At 46.3% G+C, this 17,073-nt stretch overlaps 1 protein-coding gene across 1 annotated transcript; it reads right to left on the reverse strand.

The window, feature by feature from the left end:
• Positions 1–10,475: 10,475 nt before the first annotated feature.
• Positions 10,476–11,533, reverse strand: LOC125940067 (neuropeptide-like protein 31). The gene is made up of 2 exons (XM_049655739.1): positions 11,498–11,533; positions 10,476–10,779 (listed from the first exon to the last, which is right to left on the reverse strand). Exons 1-2 carry the CDS (start codon positions 11,507–11,509, stop codon positions 10,543–10,545), a joined length of 249 nt encoding a protein of 82 aa, XP_049511696.1. The 5' UTR covers positions 11,510–11,533; the 3' UTR covers positions 10,476–10,542.
• Between the last annotated feature and the right edge of the window lie 5,540 nt (positions 11,534–17,073).

A 17,073-nucleotide genomic window follows, 5' to 3' on the forward strand; every position in this document is an offset into this window, starting at 1 on the left:
ACCGTGAGGTTCCGTATAGAGCCCAACGGCGATGAAATCGTCACCGCGCGCCGTATGTTGTATGTGCGAAAGAAACGCCGGGGCGCGCGCTTTCATGGGGAGCGAACGCACGGTGGAAAGCAAACGCGACTTCTTCTGTCGCGTGAAAGGCTGTGGCGGGATGGGGGGGAGGGAGGGCAGGCGACGTTTAGCTGCGGCAACAAATGCGTATTTCTATAAAAACGTTGCCAGGCCAGAATGTACTAAAAAAATGTTGCAGTGGCTTAGCTCGGCTATGCCAGGATATACGTAGCGTTAGCAAAGGTTCAGCTGATTATTCTTAGCTTTCCTGGTTGTCTAGATTGTCAAGGATTGGCTTGATTGTCATGCTTACTGCTGCTCCAATGACACACACAAACGCCAGTCAGAAGCGCAGCGGCTCCAGCGCAGTGTCAGGCGGCGACTGCACAGCGATCGCGCGCCGGCGCCAGTGCGTCTACCACGGCTACGACGTCACTCCTCTGGAATGCGCAGACCGGTGGCGGTGAGTCGCGCGCGGCGGCGGCGGAGTGCGCGAGAGGTGCCGGCTCCGGTGGCTCCGGTGCGCAAGCTGTGTGACATCACTGATCCTTGCGCATGCGCAGCACGGCTCTTGATGTGCCGCGCGAAACGGGCTTGGCTAGGCCAGTGTAGCTAACGCTACAAAACTGCCGACGCTGTTCGACAAGTGTGCCGTTCTGATCTCGTCGATAACCTCCGAGCCGCCCCCTGAGGCACCGGCAACAGTCTCCAACGCCGCGTGCTTTCGGTGCGAAAGCGGGCAGAACGCCGACGGCTTCGACAACAGTTCTGTGCGTGGCTGGTGCTGCTGCATGTTCAAGTTTATACAGCTTATAAAACTACTATCCTTACTCTGTATAGCTCTCTACTAGTTTGCCATCGCAATTGATGCTTCGCCTTTCGGATGAAACTGCGACATTTTACACAATTATCTGCTTTCTCCACAATCAGCTCCATATAATGGCCAATGCTCTGGCGAAGTAGAACGTATGTGGAATATTTACCGCCTTTGTGAAAATACCTTGACAAGCGTTTGAAAGCTTTATGTGTGGGCAAGGTTTCAAACGAACCGGTCGTATACCGGGCAATGCTTAAAGATATGTAGCTAAATTACAGGCAACTGGAGTTCTTCTGAGAACTTCGCGAAAGAACTAGCGTCGCTAAACATTCTGTTGAGATTCTGTAATGTCACCCAAGTCCGCGGCCTTTTTAATGTGTTCAGCATTCTTTGCGAACTATAACCGTAATTTCTTGTGAGTGTCAAACCGTCTTCGTGGGCCGATCCTCAAGATAGTGCAGTCTAACGGCGCGTTAAAAATGTCACAGTTTCGCCCTAAGGGCGAAGCAATGAATGCCATAGCAACACAGCAATGTCATACGAAGTAAGGTGAGCGGCTTTGGTAGCAATATGAATTGTAGTAAACATGAGCTGCTTAAGTAAGCAGGTGTGCTGCGGCGTAAGTAGACCGACATGAAGAGAGACTCGATGACCACGAGAAGGCGCGTGTGAAACGGTGGTGTTGATGAGAAGCGCTTCCCGTGGGCAGCGCGTGCGAAGGGACACACCTGTAGCGCTGCACTGCCGATCCGGGCAGCATTGCATGTGTAGCGTGCGTTGGAAAATGTGGCCCAACTATTACTAACTGAATGAAAAATGTCACAGTTTCGCCCTAAGGGCGAAGCAATGAATGCGATAGCAACACAGCAATGTCATACGAAGTAAGGTGAGCGGCTTTGGTAGCAACAACACGCAGAACTGTTGTCGACGCCATCGGCGTTTTGCCCGCGTTAGCTCAAAATGCGTGCGGCGTTGGTGACTGTTGCTGGAGCCTCTGATATAAATAGGCACCTGGTGCCGCAGCTAAACGTCGCCTCCCTTCCCTCCCCCTCCTCCACGGCCTCTCGCGCGTCCGAAGAAGGCGCGTTTGCTCTACATATATGGTGATTGTAAAGGAGAAAAGAGACGCCTACTTCTGCAGCCCTTAAGCGAGCACGGCGCAGAACGCGCGTTTGTTCTCCGCCGTGCGTTCACTCCCCATGAAAGACGCGCCCCTCGCGCCCTTTCACTCGCACATACAGCGTTCGGCGCGCGGCGACGATTTCATCTCCAAATGACGTCATACGGAACCTCACGGCGACGGCGACGGCGACGGCGACGGCGACGCCGACGGCGACGGCGACGCCGACGGCAGAAATCTGCTTTTGAGTGTCCATATAATTGCTATCGCAATAAAACCGTGGTGTGAGCGCGCACAAACAAACATGAATAGATCACACTGAATGACTGCAGACAACGACTGTCAAAACGCTGGCAGCAAGCGCATATACGCCGCAGCGGGCGAAGGTACGTGCGGTCTATCGCTTCAACGGAAACTGAGCGGCGAATGCACGGCGCATAAAGGTCAGAGCCGTGTGGAGATAAGCGACGGCAGAAATCCGGTTGAAGTGTCCATATAATTGCTATCGCAATAAAAACGAACGGTCGTACAGTAGCACCGTGTGGCGGTACCGGTGGTACCGCACGGCGGAACAGTGATAAGGGGAACATTGTCGCATTTTTTCCTCGGGGCAGCTAGCATTTTGATACGTTGAGACGCTGCGCCTATGGCCGAAGACGCAGACGCTGTCGTTTGAGACGCTGCGCCTACGGTCGCAGACGCCATGCGGAGTTCCGAAATGGCCCTTGAGGAAGGGGCGCTCGAACTATCGATTGGCTCCCGCGTACGGGTAAAAGAAAGAAGAAAGAAGTGTGCATTTATTTTCATATCGCAAAACGCAGATAATAGGTATCACAATGACTAGAGTGAATTTACCAAAATAAGCAAAAAAAAAACAAGTTCGAAATAACGTAGGTCATCATAACTATGTATAAGGTGAGAATGTTATACAGAAAAGTAGCTATTGCGATTAAATAACAAACAATAACATCTGTTATGTGAATTGCATGCCACAACCCGCTGTGGTTGCTCAGTGGCTATGGTGTTGGGCTGCTGAGCAAGAGGTCGCGGGGTCGAATCCCGGCCATGGCGGCCGCGTTTCGATGGGGTGAAATGCGAAAACACCCGCGTACTTAGATTTAGGTGCACGTTAAAGAACCTCAGGTGGTCTACATTTCCGGAGTCCCCCACTACGGCGTGCCTCATAATCAGTACTGGTTTTGGCATGTAAAACCCCAAAATTTAACTTCTTTTTTGCATGCCACATCAGAAACGACATTCAAGTTTTTATGCTGCGCACAGTAGAAAAAGTAGTTTATAGTTCGAGTTTGTAGTTAAGACAAGGTGGTAAAGGGAACGCCACCCATAACACACACTGCTACACAGTGCCACGAATAAACACCTCCCAAAACATGCTAAACGCATTCTTGGATAGTAACAGTGGCTGGTTCTCCGTAATCTCCTTTCATCTGACAATGCATATGATATAAATTCCAGCTTGACATCAGAGTGCCACTGTATGGAGCCTCACAGCGTATTAGTCTTCGATTGCTTGCCTCAGTACATGTCCCGCATTATTGATGAGACAATCTTTGTAATTCTGGAACAAATACACCTTCCACATTTGTGACAATCAAGCACAAAGACAGACGATGTCGCCGCACTTTTCCTGAAGCACACGCCTTCCAACTTAATGTTTCTAATGCGCATGGATTTAAAAGCTCGAAGTCGGATTTATGCTCTCAGTTGTCATTAGGTTTCGTATTTCGTAAGAGTTTGTTCCTATGCTTTTGTATTCACATCACTCGGTATGTATAGATTGGCCGATTCCGGCAATACCGTTGTTCGATGGGCGCGAAATGCAAGAACGCCTGTGCACCCTACATTGGGTGCGCGTTAAAGAACCCCAGGTGGTAAAAATTAATCGGGTGCCCCCAATACGGCGTGCATCATAATCATATCTTTGTTCTGCCACGTAAAACCCAATAATTTAATAGATTTTTTTAATATCGTGGGATACATCTTTGGGCCAGGTAATCACAAATGACGGAAATATTATAAAATGAATATCAGCATCCCTAAATATGCGTTCCTCGGTTTATTTTATTTTATTTATTTATTTGTACATACTGCAGTGCAATGAGCGCTATAGGAGGAGTATGTGAACAGAGGGAAATATACACAGCAAAATACCATACAACGATAAAGATGGTGTGCAAAGACCATGCATCTTGGATCGCGGATACAAAACTTTGGGATGGGCATGAGCAAATAGACCCAGGTCAGAAATTCCAGTCTTCAATGGAACGAGGGAAAAAGCTGAATTTAAACATGTTTGTGCGTGAAACGTAGGGCAGCAAGTTGTCTCGTCGTCGACTCTGGCGCGAGGTTGGTATTGTTGTTTTTTTGGAAGTCAACCTGAAGAGTTGGCGATGATGTGGAAGAAATGTAATGAAGCGATGTGGCGACATGTATAGAGTGAAGTTAAATTCAAGGAACAAACTGCAGAAGAGGGTGAAAAGTCGCGACCATAACGGTGACATATAAATCTTACAGCTTTTTTCTGAATAGCTTCCAGTCTGTTAATCTCGTACTGCTTATAAGGGTTCCAAACGACAGATGCGTCGTCAACAACAGGACGGATTAGCAATTTATATAACAGTAGCTTAGTATCTTTTGGAGAGTTGGATAGTGTACGACGCAGGTAACCGGGTAAAATTTTCTTAGTGCTTTGTTACATATGTAATCAACGTGTTTTGACCAGGACATGTTGTGCGTAAAAAGTGGTCGCAGTTTCACCTGAAAGGCGAAGCATCAATTGCGATAGCAAACTTGTAGAGAGCTATACGGAGTAATGATATTAGCTTTATGAGCTGTATAAACTTGGACATGCAGCAGCATCGGCAACACGCTGAACTGTTGTCGACGCCATCGGCGTTTTGCCCGCGTTCGCTCAAAATGAGTGCGGCGTTGGTGACTGTTGCCGGAGCCTGTGATATAAATAGGCACTTGGTGCCGCAGCTAAACGTCGCCTCCCTTCCCTCCCCCTCCCCCACGGCTTCTCGCGCGTCGGAAGAAGGTGCGTTTGCTCTACATATATGGTGATTGTAAAGGAGAAAAGAGACGCCTACTTCTGCAGCCCTTAAGCGAGCACGGCGCAGAACGCGCGTTTGTTCTCCGCCGTGCGTTCACTCCCCGTGAAAGACGCGCCCCTCGTGCCCTTTCACTCGCACATACAGCGTTCGGCGCGCGGCGACGATTTCTTCTCCAAATGACGTCATACGGAACCTCACGGCGACGGCGACGGCGACGGCGACGGCTACGGCGACGGCGACGCCGACGGCAGAAATCTGCTTTTGAGTGTCCATATAATTGCTATCGCAATAAAATGGCACCGAGATACTTATACTCAGATTCCCCACCCACGGCGCGGGTATTGAAGAAGTAATGGAAAAGAGAAGGAGCATATTTGTTACAGAAGGACATAAGGACGGTTTTATCAAAATTAATGTTCATTTGCCAGGTATTGCACCAACTGCAAAGCCTAGCAAATGACCCCTGAAGGTGGTAATGATTGTGAGAACAGTTAATCACTTTATATGAAACACAGTCGTCGGCATAAAGACGAATGTTAGAAGAGATGTTTACACGCAAATCATTTATGTAGATTAAGAAAAGCAGTAGCCCAAGAACTGAGCATCGGCGCACTCCAGATGTAATATGAATAGCAGAAGAGTTGGTCGTGTTTAATAGCCCCAACTATCACATGTCTATGACAGCCGTCGCATATAGCACAGGCCTCGTGATTGATTTGATTCTTTATTACCACCTGGAGTCCTTTAACATGCAGCCCAAGCTCCGCATACGAGTAATTTACTGCGAATCGTATTGACACGTGTACTCGTTTACCTTTCTGCAGTGGCCACTTTTCACCCGCTAACAAATGGTGAACGTTATCGCTTGCCGCAGCAAGCGTCTACATGCAGTGGAAGTTTCGCGAATGTTATCGTTCATTCTATCCGTTGTCTGTTGCTACCAAACCTTGTGTAATCTGAACGAATGCGCAATGCGAATTGTGCAGTGCTCTGGAGGGCACACGGGCACCAGCGATAACCCTGGAACCTTCGGCAAGTTATCTATAAATGTGCACGTGCATGACCCACTGATTAGACATCGATGATCGCCGACGACGCTCGCCGCTATCGTTGGGCTTTGAATGTCACTTCTGGACAAGGGTTCGCACAATAAAAAAAATAGTTTAGAGCTTCGCAGTTGTCGCTACTGTGTTCTTCACCGTCACAGCAATGTATTCGTTATCGCGGGCACGCGTCTCTTAATCAGTTAATCACGTTTTTATTCTGGCAGGATATGACGTGCGTAAGAAAACATATCCGGCCATGGGATTGAATCACAGACAGTTTTAGCGGAGCGTGGCTCACGACACCGCCCCGCTCAACTTTCACGCGCCAGAGAAATGCGCCGATTTCGCATTTCTGATTGAGTTTATTGCTAGTAGTTCCGAATAATGCGAGTGGCGTGCTGTCAGCTTCGCTGCAAAACGAACGACAAACAACTGAAACATTTGGTCGAATTATCCGGAAGATCGATTTACCTAACGGCAACAAGAATGGACGAAGTCAAACCTTTTTTTTATTATTACTTCAAGCAGTCTATAATGCATTTTTGCTTCTTGCGGTAGCAAACTGGAAGCTCGTCTTGTTGTCCACCCTGTCTTTACTCTCTTTTTTATTTCTCTCTCTTTCTCTTGAAGGGCGTCTGCCACTAAAATATAAAAGTAAATTTATATAAAACAGCTTCAGACATATGGAAGCAGTAGTAGAGCTGAATTTCTTGTGTTTTCAAGGTTATAGTAACGGCTGTCTACTAGAGGGGGTAGCGGTGCGGGTCGGTGGGGATTGAGATAAGCGAAGTGGCTGTTTACAAATTCGAACGAAACGAGCTTTCCATTTTAATCAATGTACGATTTGTCGGCGGAACTTTTCAGTGCTCTGGAATTAAGCAAAAGGACGAATTAAGCGTGGTATAATTAGCGAACGTTGACTCTAACAATCTTGGTAGGAAATCTTATGTTTCACTACACCCGCGTTCTCATTTCAAGAATCTTTTGAGACGGGTATTGGCACATTTGGACACGTTGAGAAGCCTTTACATTCACATGTATTTCGAGCAAAACCAAGTTTAAGATATTGCACTATCCTACGGTGCTCTACAAGTAGTTAAATAAGAATATCGAAATTATGCACTGCATATTGTTGTCTGAAAGCAAAGCTTAATAACGTTTACCATCATTACACTGTAAAGCAGGATATAGAATTTAGAAGTGTGATAGTAATTTGTCAAGAAGAATCTTCCGCCTCCATTGCCAGATTGGCGTTAGCTCGCAGTCCTAACTTAGTGCAGGTATATATAGACAAATACACAAAAATGTGGCAGGACGGATAGCTGTGCCGGTAGCACAATTGATAAACCACCTCATGGGTATTTTTGAGGACGTGGGCTCGACTCCCACCTGCGGCAAGTTGCGTTTTCGTTCACTTTCACTTATCTTTTCATTATTTTTCCTACGTACATGGAGGTCCACGTTTCGTTTAAAATAAGTTGCACACTCGAGGTAACCGTGAACACCGATCTAGGAAGCCATGCTGTTCCCCATTGCATATAACGGCAGTGACAAAGCTGCCACATTTGAGAAATTCCCTATTCATTGGAGTACAGAACAGCGCAAATTATGTTTTATCCCGACAAACTAGGCAAGTAACAGCAGTGACGTAGCCAGAATTTTTTTGCGAATGGGAGGGCGAGGGGGGGACCGACATTACCAGGGCGGAGAGGGTGGGAAGAGGGCTATTTAAACATAGACGCTTTGGGAGAGAAGGGAAGGGGGCGTTCCCGGTGTGCAACCCCCTGGCGACGCCACTAACAGTGACAAGTGTTATGCTGAACAATCCGGACCACAAAATGCGATATTTTTGGTGAAACATGAGCACTAACGAAGCAGCGGAAAGCATATTATATATTTTCTTTTCTTTCATTTTAAACAAACTATGCGCGTTCCGGTAATGACTGAACATTTGAAATAATTTTACCCTAAGCTATTCCTTGGCTTCATTATCCGTTTTCTTCATATTCAGTCATAACTGAAAAATTGAGCACCGAAGATTCTCTTATTCTTCTCCCTCATTTCAAATTGTGAACGGGGTCATGGCAGCAAATTTTGGATCTTGGATTATCTATTGCATGTTACACCGTATGCGACCTAAAGCACGCTTGCAAAATTTGAGGGCAGTCAGGTGGAGATGTCCGAATGTTTTGTTATATAAATGGTATGGTAAACATCTATTGATAGAGGGATGGCTCACCGGCCTACCATGGGGTAATGGAGTTCGGGAATTGGGAGATGAGGACAGGGGCAGCAAACCGTACTTAGATAATTCAGTATGGCAACACTAACGGGTGAGAAAACTAAGTCGCAGCGCCAGCGCTCTCAAAGTAACAGAAGCCAATCACGGAGGTCATGCTTTAGTGTATTGCAAGCACCGGAAGAGATTTAAGAAGAAAGAAATATATGTCTTGGAGGTCATGCGTGGTTTTCTTTTCGCGCGTGCCTCTTGACGGTCAGCCTGACATGATTTTCTGCTGGCGTCCCCTTCTCAGTGCTGTTTTTATTGCGGAAGTGAAACAATCGCGGGTGCAATGCGCCGTTCAAAGAATCCAGTGGTTGTTTCTGCTGGGGCACTCGCACTGCTGTGGTCATGCACGGTCCCAGCTCGGCATGCACATGGTTTCGGAATGTTTCGAAGCAGACTGAGGCGACACAGTGCAGGCCCCGCACCTTTTGATGTCTCACAAAAAAAAAATCAACGTGAAAATGGCAGTCGCTGTTTGTGGGAGAAGCTCAGATGCAGTGATTTCAAATTGAAATTTCTGGTTGAAATTTGTGCTGAGAGCTCACGTTTTTCATGCACATGAAAAACTGCTCTCTCAGCACACATTCTAACAGTTCATTGGTATACGGTTCCACCGTGCGTTGGTATCGGTTGTACAAGTGGTACCGCAGGTACCGGACGTACTGGACAGTGCCACGTGGTGGCCCGGAGGAAAGGGAAGCGTTCTCGCATTCTTCGCTTGTGACAGCTGGCGTTTTGAGACGCTGTCGTTGAGAGACAGTAGTTTGAGATGCTGCACCTCTGCTCGCAGACGCTGCACGGGATTCCCAACTTATCTCTCAGGAAGTGTCACTCGAAGTACCGGTCCGCTCTCGTGTACGGGTAAGACGAACACCTCCTAGATAGCACAAGGCCCGTACCACTGTGATTCATGGCGTCATGATACTTGGCCCGACTGCCATAGAATCTAATGGGAATGCTCCAGAGTAAGCCGCGGTGATTTGGCGTCACCGCTTTGCAATGGAAGTGGCAATGGAAATTTCGAGTCTATTAGCATAAAATCATTAATGAGGCTGCACAGGCCTTGTGGTATTTACGTGACATTGGTAAGGCATGGTGGTAAGGGGAGATGCACCGATTACACAAAGTGCTTCATAGTTCCGCAAATAACCATTTCCAAAGCATGCTAAACGTATTCTTGAATAGCGACCAGGATTGGTCCTTCATAATTTTTTGTCTGTTAAACCATATTGGCCACCCTACTGTTAGTTGAGTACTAAACGGAACGTAGTTTGACGACCATGTCATGGCCAGCTTAGGTTACATCAATCTATTTCGTCTCATTAGGCAATCTTGGAATCACGGAATAAAGACCTCTGTTAAGTGTAGTTTCGTTTCTTCTTTACTTAAGCAGTTGCTCTGGTATTTTTTTTTTTTTGGGGGGGGGGGGGGGGGGCAGAGCCGAGGACTGACTTGATTTGGTCACCAAGTAAATAACTGGGAACACTGACCTGCTATACGTAATATGAACTACGCTACATAATAACTGCTGTCTTAACTAATCTTGAGGTCTCTGAACTTTCATCTCTCCTTTGAAGTCTCACGTCCACATGGTAAGCTTTATTGAATTTCGTGACTCATAGAAAGAGTATGCAATGCAAGGAGATCGGTTTAGCTCGAAAACAAGACGTGAGTCGTGCCAATGGCAAAAAACAATGCTTTCCTTATAATGCGAAAATATTTGGAACAGGCAATATTAGGTTGTAGTCTAGTTGTTCACCGAAAATATTTCAAAATATGAATTTATTTACGGGATATTAAGAATGCAAACATGTCGTAGGACAATTTGATCAGTTGTATTTTCTAGATACAGTTTTAATTTGACATAACGAATAGCCACGACATTCTCCCGCACCATTTGTTCTATACCTCTTAATTAGGCTTGGCCAGCATGGGCTCCAAAATGATATAGCTGATTTAAATTTTAAAGAAAGTGCAGTGCCATATAGCAACAGCTTTGCTATCGAATGTGGCTTCGCGAAACTACACCACCTCTTGAAGAAGACATATTAAATATACGTGGACATTGAAAAGAGAAAACTTTTATTCTGCGCGCGCACATCATTCATGCTTCGCTTGTAAGTCACTGATGGAACAACCTAGCCGTAGAACCCATGACCATAACCGTAGCCTCCGTATCCCCCGTAGCCCCGGCCGTAGCCTCCGTATCCTCCATAGCCGTGCCCGTATCCTCCGTAGCCGTAGTGCGCTCTCTGGTTGTCGTAATGGTGAGTGATGGCGTGGCTGTAGCCTCCGTGGCCGTAACCGTGACCATAGCCGCCGTGGTAGCCAGCGCTGGCAGTGGCCAGGAAGGCGAGGACAACGAGGGTGCAAACCTGCAGACAGTGAAAACGCCAGTCGGTTAATCTGTCAGATGTTCTGAAGAAATGCGGCTCAAAAGTTATCCGCGCGTGCGTTGGAAGTGCTTGTTGCGGGGCAACCTAAGATCATTTGGTTGTGAATGCGCTGTCCTGACGGCGTAACCCAAGGACAGTTATCACGAATACAGTGTAATGGTGTACACAGATGCAATGTAAACCACGAAAATGCACAGACTGTGATGTCTTATTTCGAGGAATAGCGCGAAATCCTTCTGATGCTGCAACGCACGTAATAAATGCCGCACGTGGCACACCACTACTGCCGATTCCAAATGGTCTTTTGCAACAATCCACGCTTCATATTACATGGGAAAGTACACTGTATGTCTATTGTGCGCACTCTAAGAGAGAGAGAAGAGAGAAAAAGATAAAATTGTTGACAGAGAAATTGGCTGACAAAGAGCGTGCGGCTGACACCTAAAAGGGAGTCCCGTAAGCTCCTTTTGCGGGAGCAACTACTACAACTACAATTAACTCCACATAAAAGAATTCTCTGTCACAGCGTAGAGCATGTTTATTCTGCTTGAGCGTACGGAGCAAAAATGTACTTTATACGGTTATAACGAACTCTCAAAATTGGAATAAAGCAGAGGAGGCGCATTTACTCCTTTAGAAATGGCCGCCAGTTGATGGGGCATACAAAGAAACCACGACTTCGGCTGCCGTTACTCACAAGGGTCTTCATATCGAACTGCTGCCGAGTTGTCGAGAGCACTACTTACGGGAGCTGGGCGCAGACCTTATATACTGCCCGGTGTAAACTAGCCATTCCGGTTCAAGAATTAAAGGTCATACCACGAAAGTGGCTCGCTGTCCGCCTCGCTTGAACGGGTGACAGTTTCTATAGGCTAGGGAATAGCAGAACTTTCGCAATGAACACACATTTATCAAGGCATTATCGAATTCCACCTTTAAAAGTATTTCTGTACGAGAAAAAATGATAAATAAAACAGGCTTCTAAGTCGGTAAAAGTTTGGGCTCTATGTAAAGGCCATTGTTTGTACATCCGTGCCAACACAGCGCATAATATTACAACCCCATCGACAAATCTTGCTGTAAAGCTTCCTTCCTTATGAACGATTTCCGCTTCCGCGAGACTACAGCCTTTATATAGTCGCTTTTGTTCATCTGTTCCATTCTGTAGAATAATGAATGTTCGAACGAGATACTTATATTGAAAATATGAATATATCGGCGCTCAAGTGAACAAGTTTAAAGTCTGTGAAATTCAATAAGTGAGTTACTGAGACGCTTTCTTTGTAACCAGTGTCTGGAGGACGTCGACAACACTCAACAGAAGGAAGCATATTTTTTAGCAATGATGACATTGATTACGGCAAGGTAATTGCTTATTGGCAGACCCGCATGCCTATTTGTCTCGACCTGCTCAACAACCGACCTCTCTCAGCGCCGGTGAATTTAGCCGATGCTGAATCTTCAGCATGACATGAATCATCATCGAAGGAGAAATTTGTGCATGCCATAGTATCCTTTTTATGCAATTAGCATTATTAGCATGCTCCATCTACTTTGTGACTATCTACCTAGTCTCTTTAGGCCACTTATTATTTGAAAAATATCTCCGTTAAGATTTCGGTAGTGGTGGGCGGGTTCGAACCCGCTTCGCAATGGCTCCTCAAGCTCAGCAGGCCGACGCTTTAGTGCTGCACCACGAATCCTCGCGCTCCAGTCTCGGAGTCCACGGAAAAGAAGGGCAACTTTGTGGGCGCGCCGCCAGATGGCTTAGCATGTCCGGAGGGAAGTCCGGAGTAGCATGTCCGGAGGGAGTAATCAACAACCTCGGTCCAAAAAGCAAGGCACTGCTGACTAATGCCAAAGAGCAAGTGATTAGAACAAAGAATATTCCCGTTGGATGGCGTGAAAGCAAGATGAATCTCATCTACAAAGGCAAAGGAGATAAGGATAAGACGAGCTCGTACAGTCCAGTTACAGTAACATCGGTGATATATAGAATGGCAATGCAAGCCATAAAATTAGAACTGTCGAAGTGGGTGGAGAAAAACGGTGTATTGGGGGAACTACAGAATGGGGTTCAGGCCAGGCAGATGCTTAGATGACAATATGTTTGTACTAACTCAGTGCATAGAGATTTCAGTAGCTCAGAAAAGACCTTTATGGATAGCATTTCTAGATATTAAAGGAGCTTATGACAACGTAGACAGGGAATTGTTGTGGGATATTCTTCAATACGAAGGCATAGTGACGATTTCGTGGAGCTGCTGAGGGAGATATATCGAGACAACCAAGTACAAGTGGCATGGGAAGGCCGAAAAGGAAATGAAATGGTGGGAATTCACCAAGGATTGAAGCAAGGATGCCCTCTGTCACCATGGTTGTTCACGCTTTACGTCAAGGGCATAGAAAGACGACTGGAAAACATCGAATTAGGTTTTGATTTATCCTACATGCGTAATGGACAAATGGTGCAACAGAAGGTCCCTGGACTGATGTACGCAGACGACATTGTGCTACTAGCGGACAATAAAAAAGATTTACAGATACTTGCGAACATCTGTGGGAACGCAGCGACAAATCTAGGCCTTAAGTTTAGCACAGAGAAATCAGGGATTATTATCTTTAATGAACACACGAGTAACTTCGTGGTGTCAATTCAACAGCAAGTAATACCCATAGTGAAGCAATATAAGTACCTCGGCGTACACATAAACGAAGGAAAGAATTACTCAAGCAACCACCAAGATAATCTGAAAATAAAGGGGAAGCGGAATGCAGCAATAATGAAACACAGAGCACTGTGGGGCCACAATAAGTATGAGGTGGTGCGTGGAATCTGGAAAGCAGTAATGTTGCCAGGGCTAACATTCGCAAATGCCATTATATGCTTAAAATCGGTTATATTGGCGGGTTTGGAAGTTAACCAAAGATCAGTAGGCCGGTTGGCTTTGGGAGCACACGGTAATACGACAAATGAGGCAGTGCAGGGTGACATGGGTTGGGCCTCTTTTGAAGTCAGAGAAGCACAAAGCAAAATTAGTTTTGAAGAAAGGCTCAGGAACATGGATGAAAATAAATGGGCGGCTGAAGTGCACAAGTATCTCTACATGAAAAGCGTGGACACAGAATGGAGGAAGAGGTCAAGGAAGTTGGCAACCATGTACAGGATAATCGAAACTGTAAATAGACAACCAGGGGTCATCAGAAAGAAAGTGAGAGAAATAGAGACCGTGAATTGGATCCAAAGAATGGAAACGAAAAGGACAATGGAGATTTACAAGAATGAGAAGAAAGAAATTAGAAGGGAAAATCTGTACGATAACACAAAGGGCAGTGCCTTGCTATTTGAGGCTCGAGCCGGTTGCCTAAGGACGAAAACATATCGGAACAAATATTCGGAACTAGATGAGACATGTGTATGCTGCAATAAAAATCCAGAGACCACTCAGCACATCCTAATGGAATGCGACGGGATCCACCCAGCGAGAACCGTAGGTAACGTGCAACTCCCAGAAGCGCTTGGGTTTAAAGTGGAAGGAAACATAAACAGATCAGCCGTAGAGATCAGCAAGAGACGATTAGAGTACTGGTGGAAAAAAAGCAGGAAAAAGATGGATACGACCTGATCTCTTAAATTCATAGGCAGCGGTACAAGGTAAATTTTTGAAAAATAAAAATAATGAGAGGTATACAAAAATGCTAGATAAAGAACATGTATAGTATACCTGATTAAATCAAGCAGGCTAGGTGACTATTTGTCGCCGCCCCTGTTTCAAAGGAGATGCCAATAAATCATCATCATCATCATCATCATCATCATCATCATCATCGAAGCGTCAAGGAGAAGCCCAGCTACAGTGCAAGGCTCATGCATGACGCGTTTGGGCGGTGGCTACACGGTGTTCGCTAGAATACATGAATGATAAGTGCATTAAGAGCGATTGTCATCGGGAGATGGTTTCTATCGGAATTTCTTTATAGGGGTAACAGTTAAACAAACACATTAGGCACGTCACCGTCGGTGCCTCTATCGTCGCCGCCGTGCTGTCCCAAGCGCGAGACGCATGCGCGCGTAGCACAGCCTAGTCCGCAACGCCCACTCGACCGTAACAGAACTCATCACTGTCTCAGCTGTCGTTTGGTCAGATAATGCGGTGTAAATAGCGCCCTTATGATAATCGTTGCCTTCCGATGCCTGCAGGCGCAAAAACCGGTGTCCCCCGTTGTGACACGCATACATACTCAATGCAGTCTCAAAACACATGTTGCAGTCTCCGGTACCTGTTAATATTCACAGTGCGAGCCGTCCGCACAGCCGATGAAATGAGCGCAGTGTGCAATGAAGGCACTGGTCAGGCGAACTGGAAGAAGCAGATTTCCTTGGTTTCATCTGGCTTTTGCCGGGAGCCTGAGCTACGAAATAAACTAGTGTGTAGGCCCATGGGACACGTGTGGTACATTACCAACGATAGTCAGCACCTGTATAGGGGACAACTGTCCCTACGGACACTGCCTTGGTTTGAAATGTAGGCGTGTGTGAAAATAGAAAATTTGTGATGCGAACCTTACAGCGAAGACCTGCTCGATTCCTATAGAAAAATTTTGCTTATTCGCAATTTTTAGCCAAGGCAGTGGCCGTAGGGGCAGGCATCGCCATAGCCTGTTTGCCAGAATACGAATTGGGTAGTGTTTGCATTCGCATTCGATTCTGGAATGCACCATTCGAACGTCTCGAATGTTGGTTCCTTTTGAAACATATGGCAAATCAGTTCTGCGGAATCTTGCAAGGTGGAGGGAGGCTCGCGATGGGAAAAATTCTCAGGAAACCGAATGAAGCACAAGGAAACCCGTGAGGATTTCCTTTGTATAGCGTCGTGCTATATTCTGATGGATGACAATTTGTTCCTTTTATTATTTGTTTTCGATTCCTGATGAAATATAAGTGATAAAATCATTTATTGTAGTCTCGAGGTAGAGCGACGGACGCAAGTGATGACTGTTCCGAACGATTTTACTCCTTGGGAGCCGCGGTTGTAGCACAGAGGCCCAAATTGCTGAACGGATGCAAGGGACATGTAACTTCTACTGAACAATTTTCAGTCATGCAATCGGAAAGCCTCACTTTCAGGCAGCCTATATGCACGAATTGCTTGTCTCGATTTAGGCAAAGCAATTTATTCATAATCCGGCCACTCTCACCACGCTTGCATCCCTTTGAAACATCGTGCGGTTCCGTAGTATCACACGTCTCCCCTTGCATTAAGGCAGCGCTCTACGTTCATCTGTGCTGTTCCCTGGCTGGTGACGGGCTTTTTTTGCTTGTGTCATTATGGTCATTAGGACCACACAACTGAAAGCAACCTTTGCTGAGTTTTACCGCACGTGCAGTTGCAAGGGCATTAAATGCACCAGGTGAACTCCACGCAAACTTTATACTCAACTTTGTTTACAAATTATCAAATATTCTATTCGATATTCGGAAGCTGTGTTTCTCTTCTAACCTTATTCGATTTGATTAGGAAAGTTCAGTATTCGAAAACCTTATACAATTGTGGCCTGCACATTCATCAGGGCATGCTCCAGTGTTAACCAGTGTGTGCCCCATCTGATGAGTGCTTAGTTATCTTTAAGCCTTTTTTGTATAAGTAAGGACCGACGGCTAGCATAACGAAGTGTGCATACATTACTGCACACGTAAGCTTGCATGCATGCTGCTACAACAGCGGTAAAATCGTACGCTTTGTATATGGCGATAATACAACGCTGCGTACCTGTACGGCGATTATACAGTCCGGAAATGTCCCTCTCACCACGAGAAGAAGCTTGATAAGCTATAAAAGGCGCTAGCACGAAAGACGGCTGCTAATATGAAGGGAAAAGCGCCTGTCCTGATCACTTCACGTGCTTCCCGTCTTTTTTTTTCCCCGTTCAGCAATGCAACAGGCTGCACCATCTGGACCAGTAGTCAACCATTACTGATATGCCTTCACTTTTATGTAGCTCAACGCTATTCGCTGAAAGCACGCTCTGGTCGTTGTTATTGTGATAGGAATTGAGAATTTAAATTCTGGGCTGTTCCGTGCCAGAACCAGGATCCGATAACGAGGCACGCAGTAATGAGGAACTCCGCATCAACTTGTACCCCCTGGAATTCTTTGAGGTGCAACCAACTCACGGTGCACGGGCGTTTTCGAATTTCGCCCCCATCGAAATGCGGCCGCCGTGGCCGGGATTTGATCCCGCGATCTCGTACTTTGCGGCGCCAAACCATAG

The sequence above is a fragment of the Dermacentor silvarum genome, chromosome 9 (genome assembly GCF_013339745.2).
Source record: "Dermacentor silvarum isolate Dsil-2018 chromosome 9, BIME_Dsil_1.4, whole genome shotgun sequence".
Lineage (NCBI taxonomy): Eukaryota > Metazoa > Arthropoda > Arachnida > Ixodida > Ixodidae > Dermacentor > Dermacentor silvarum.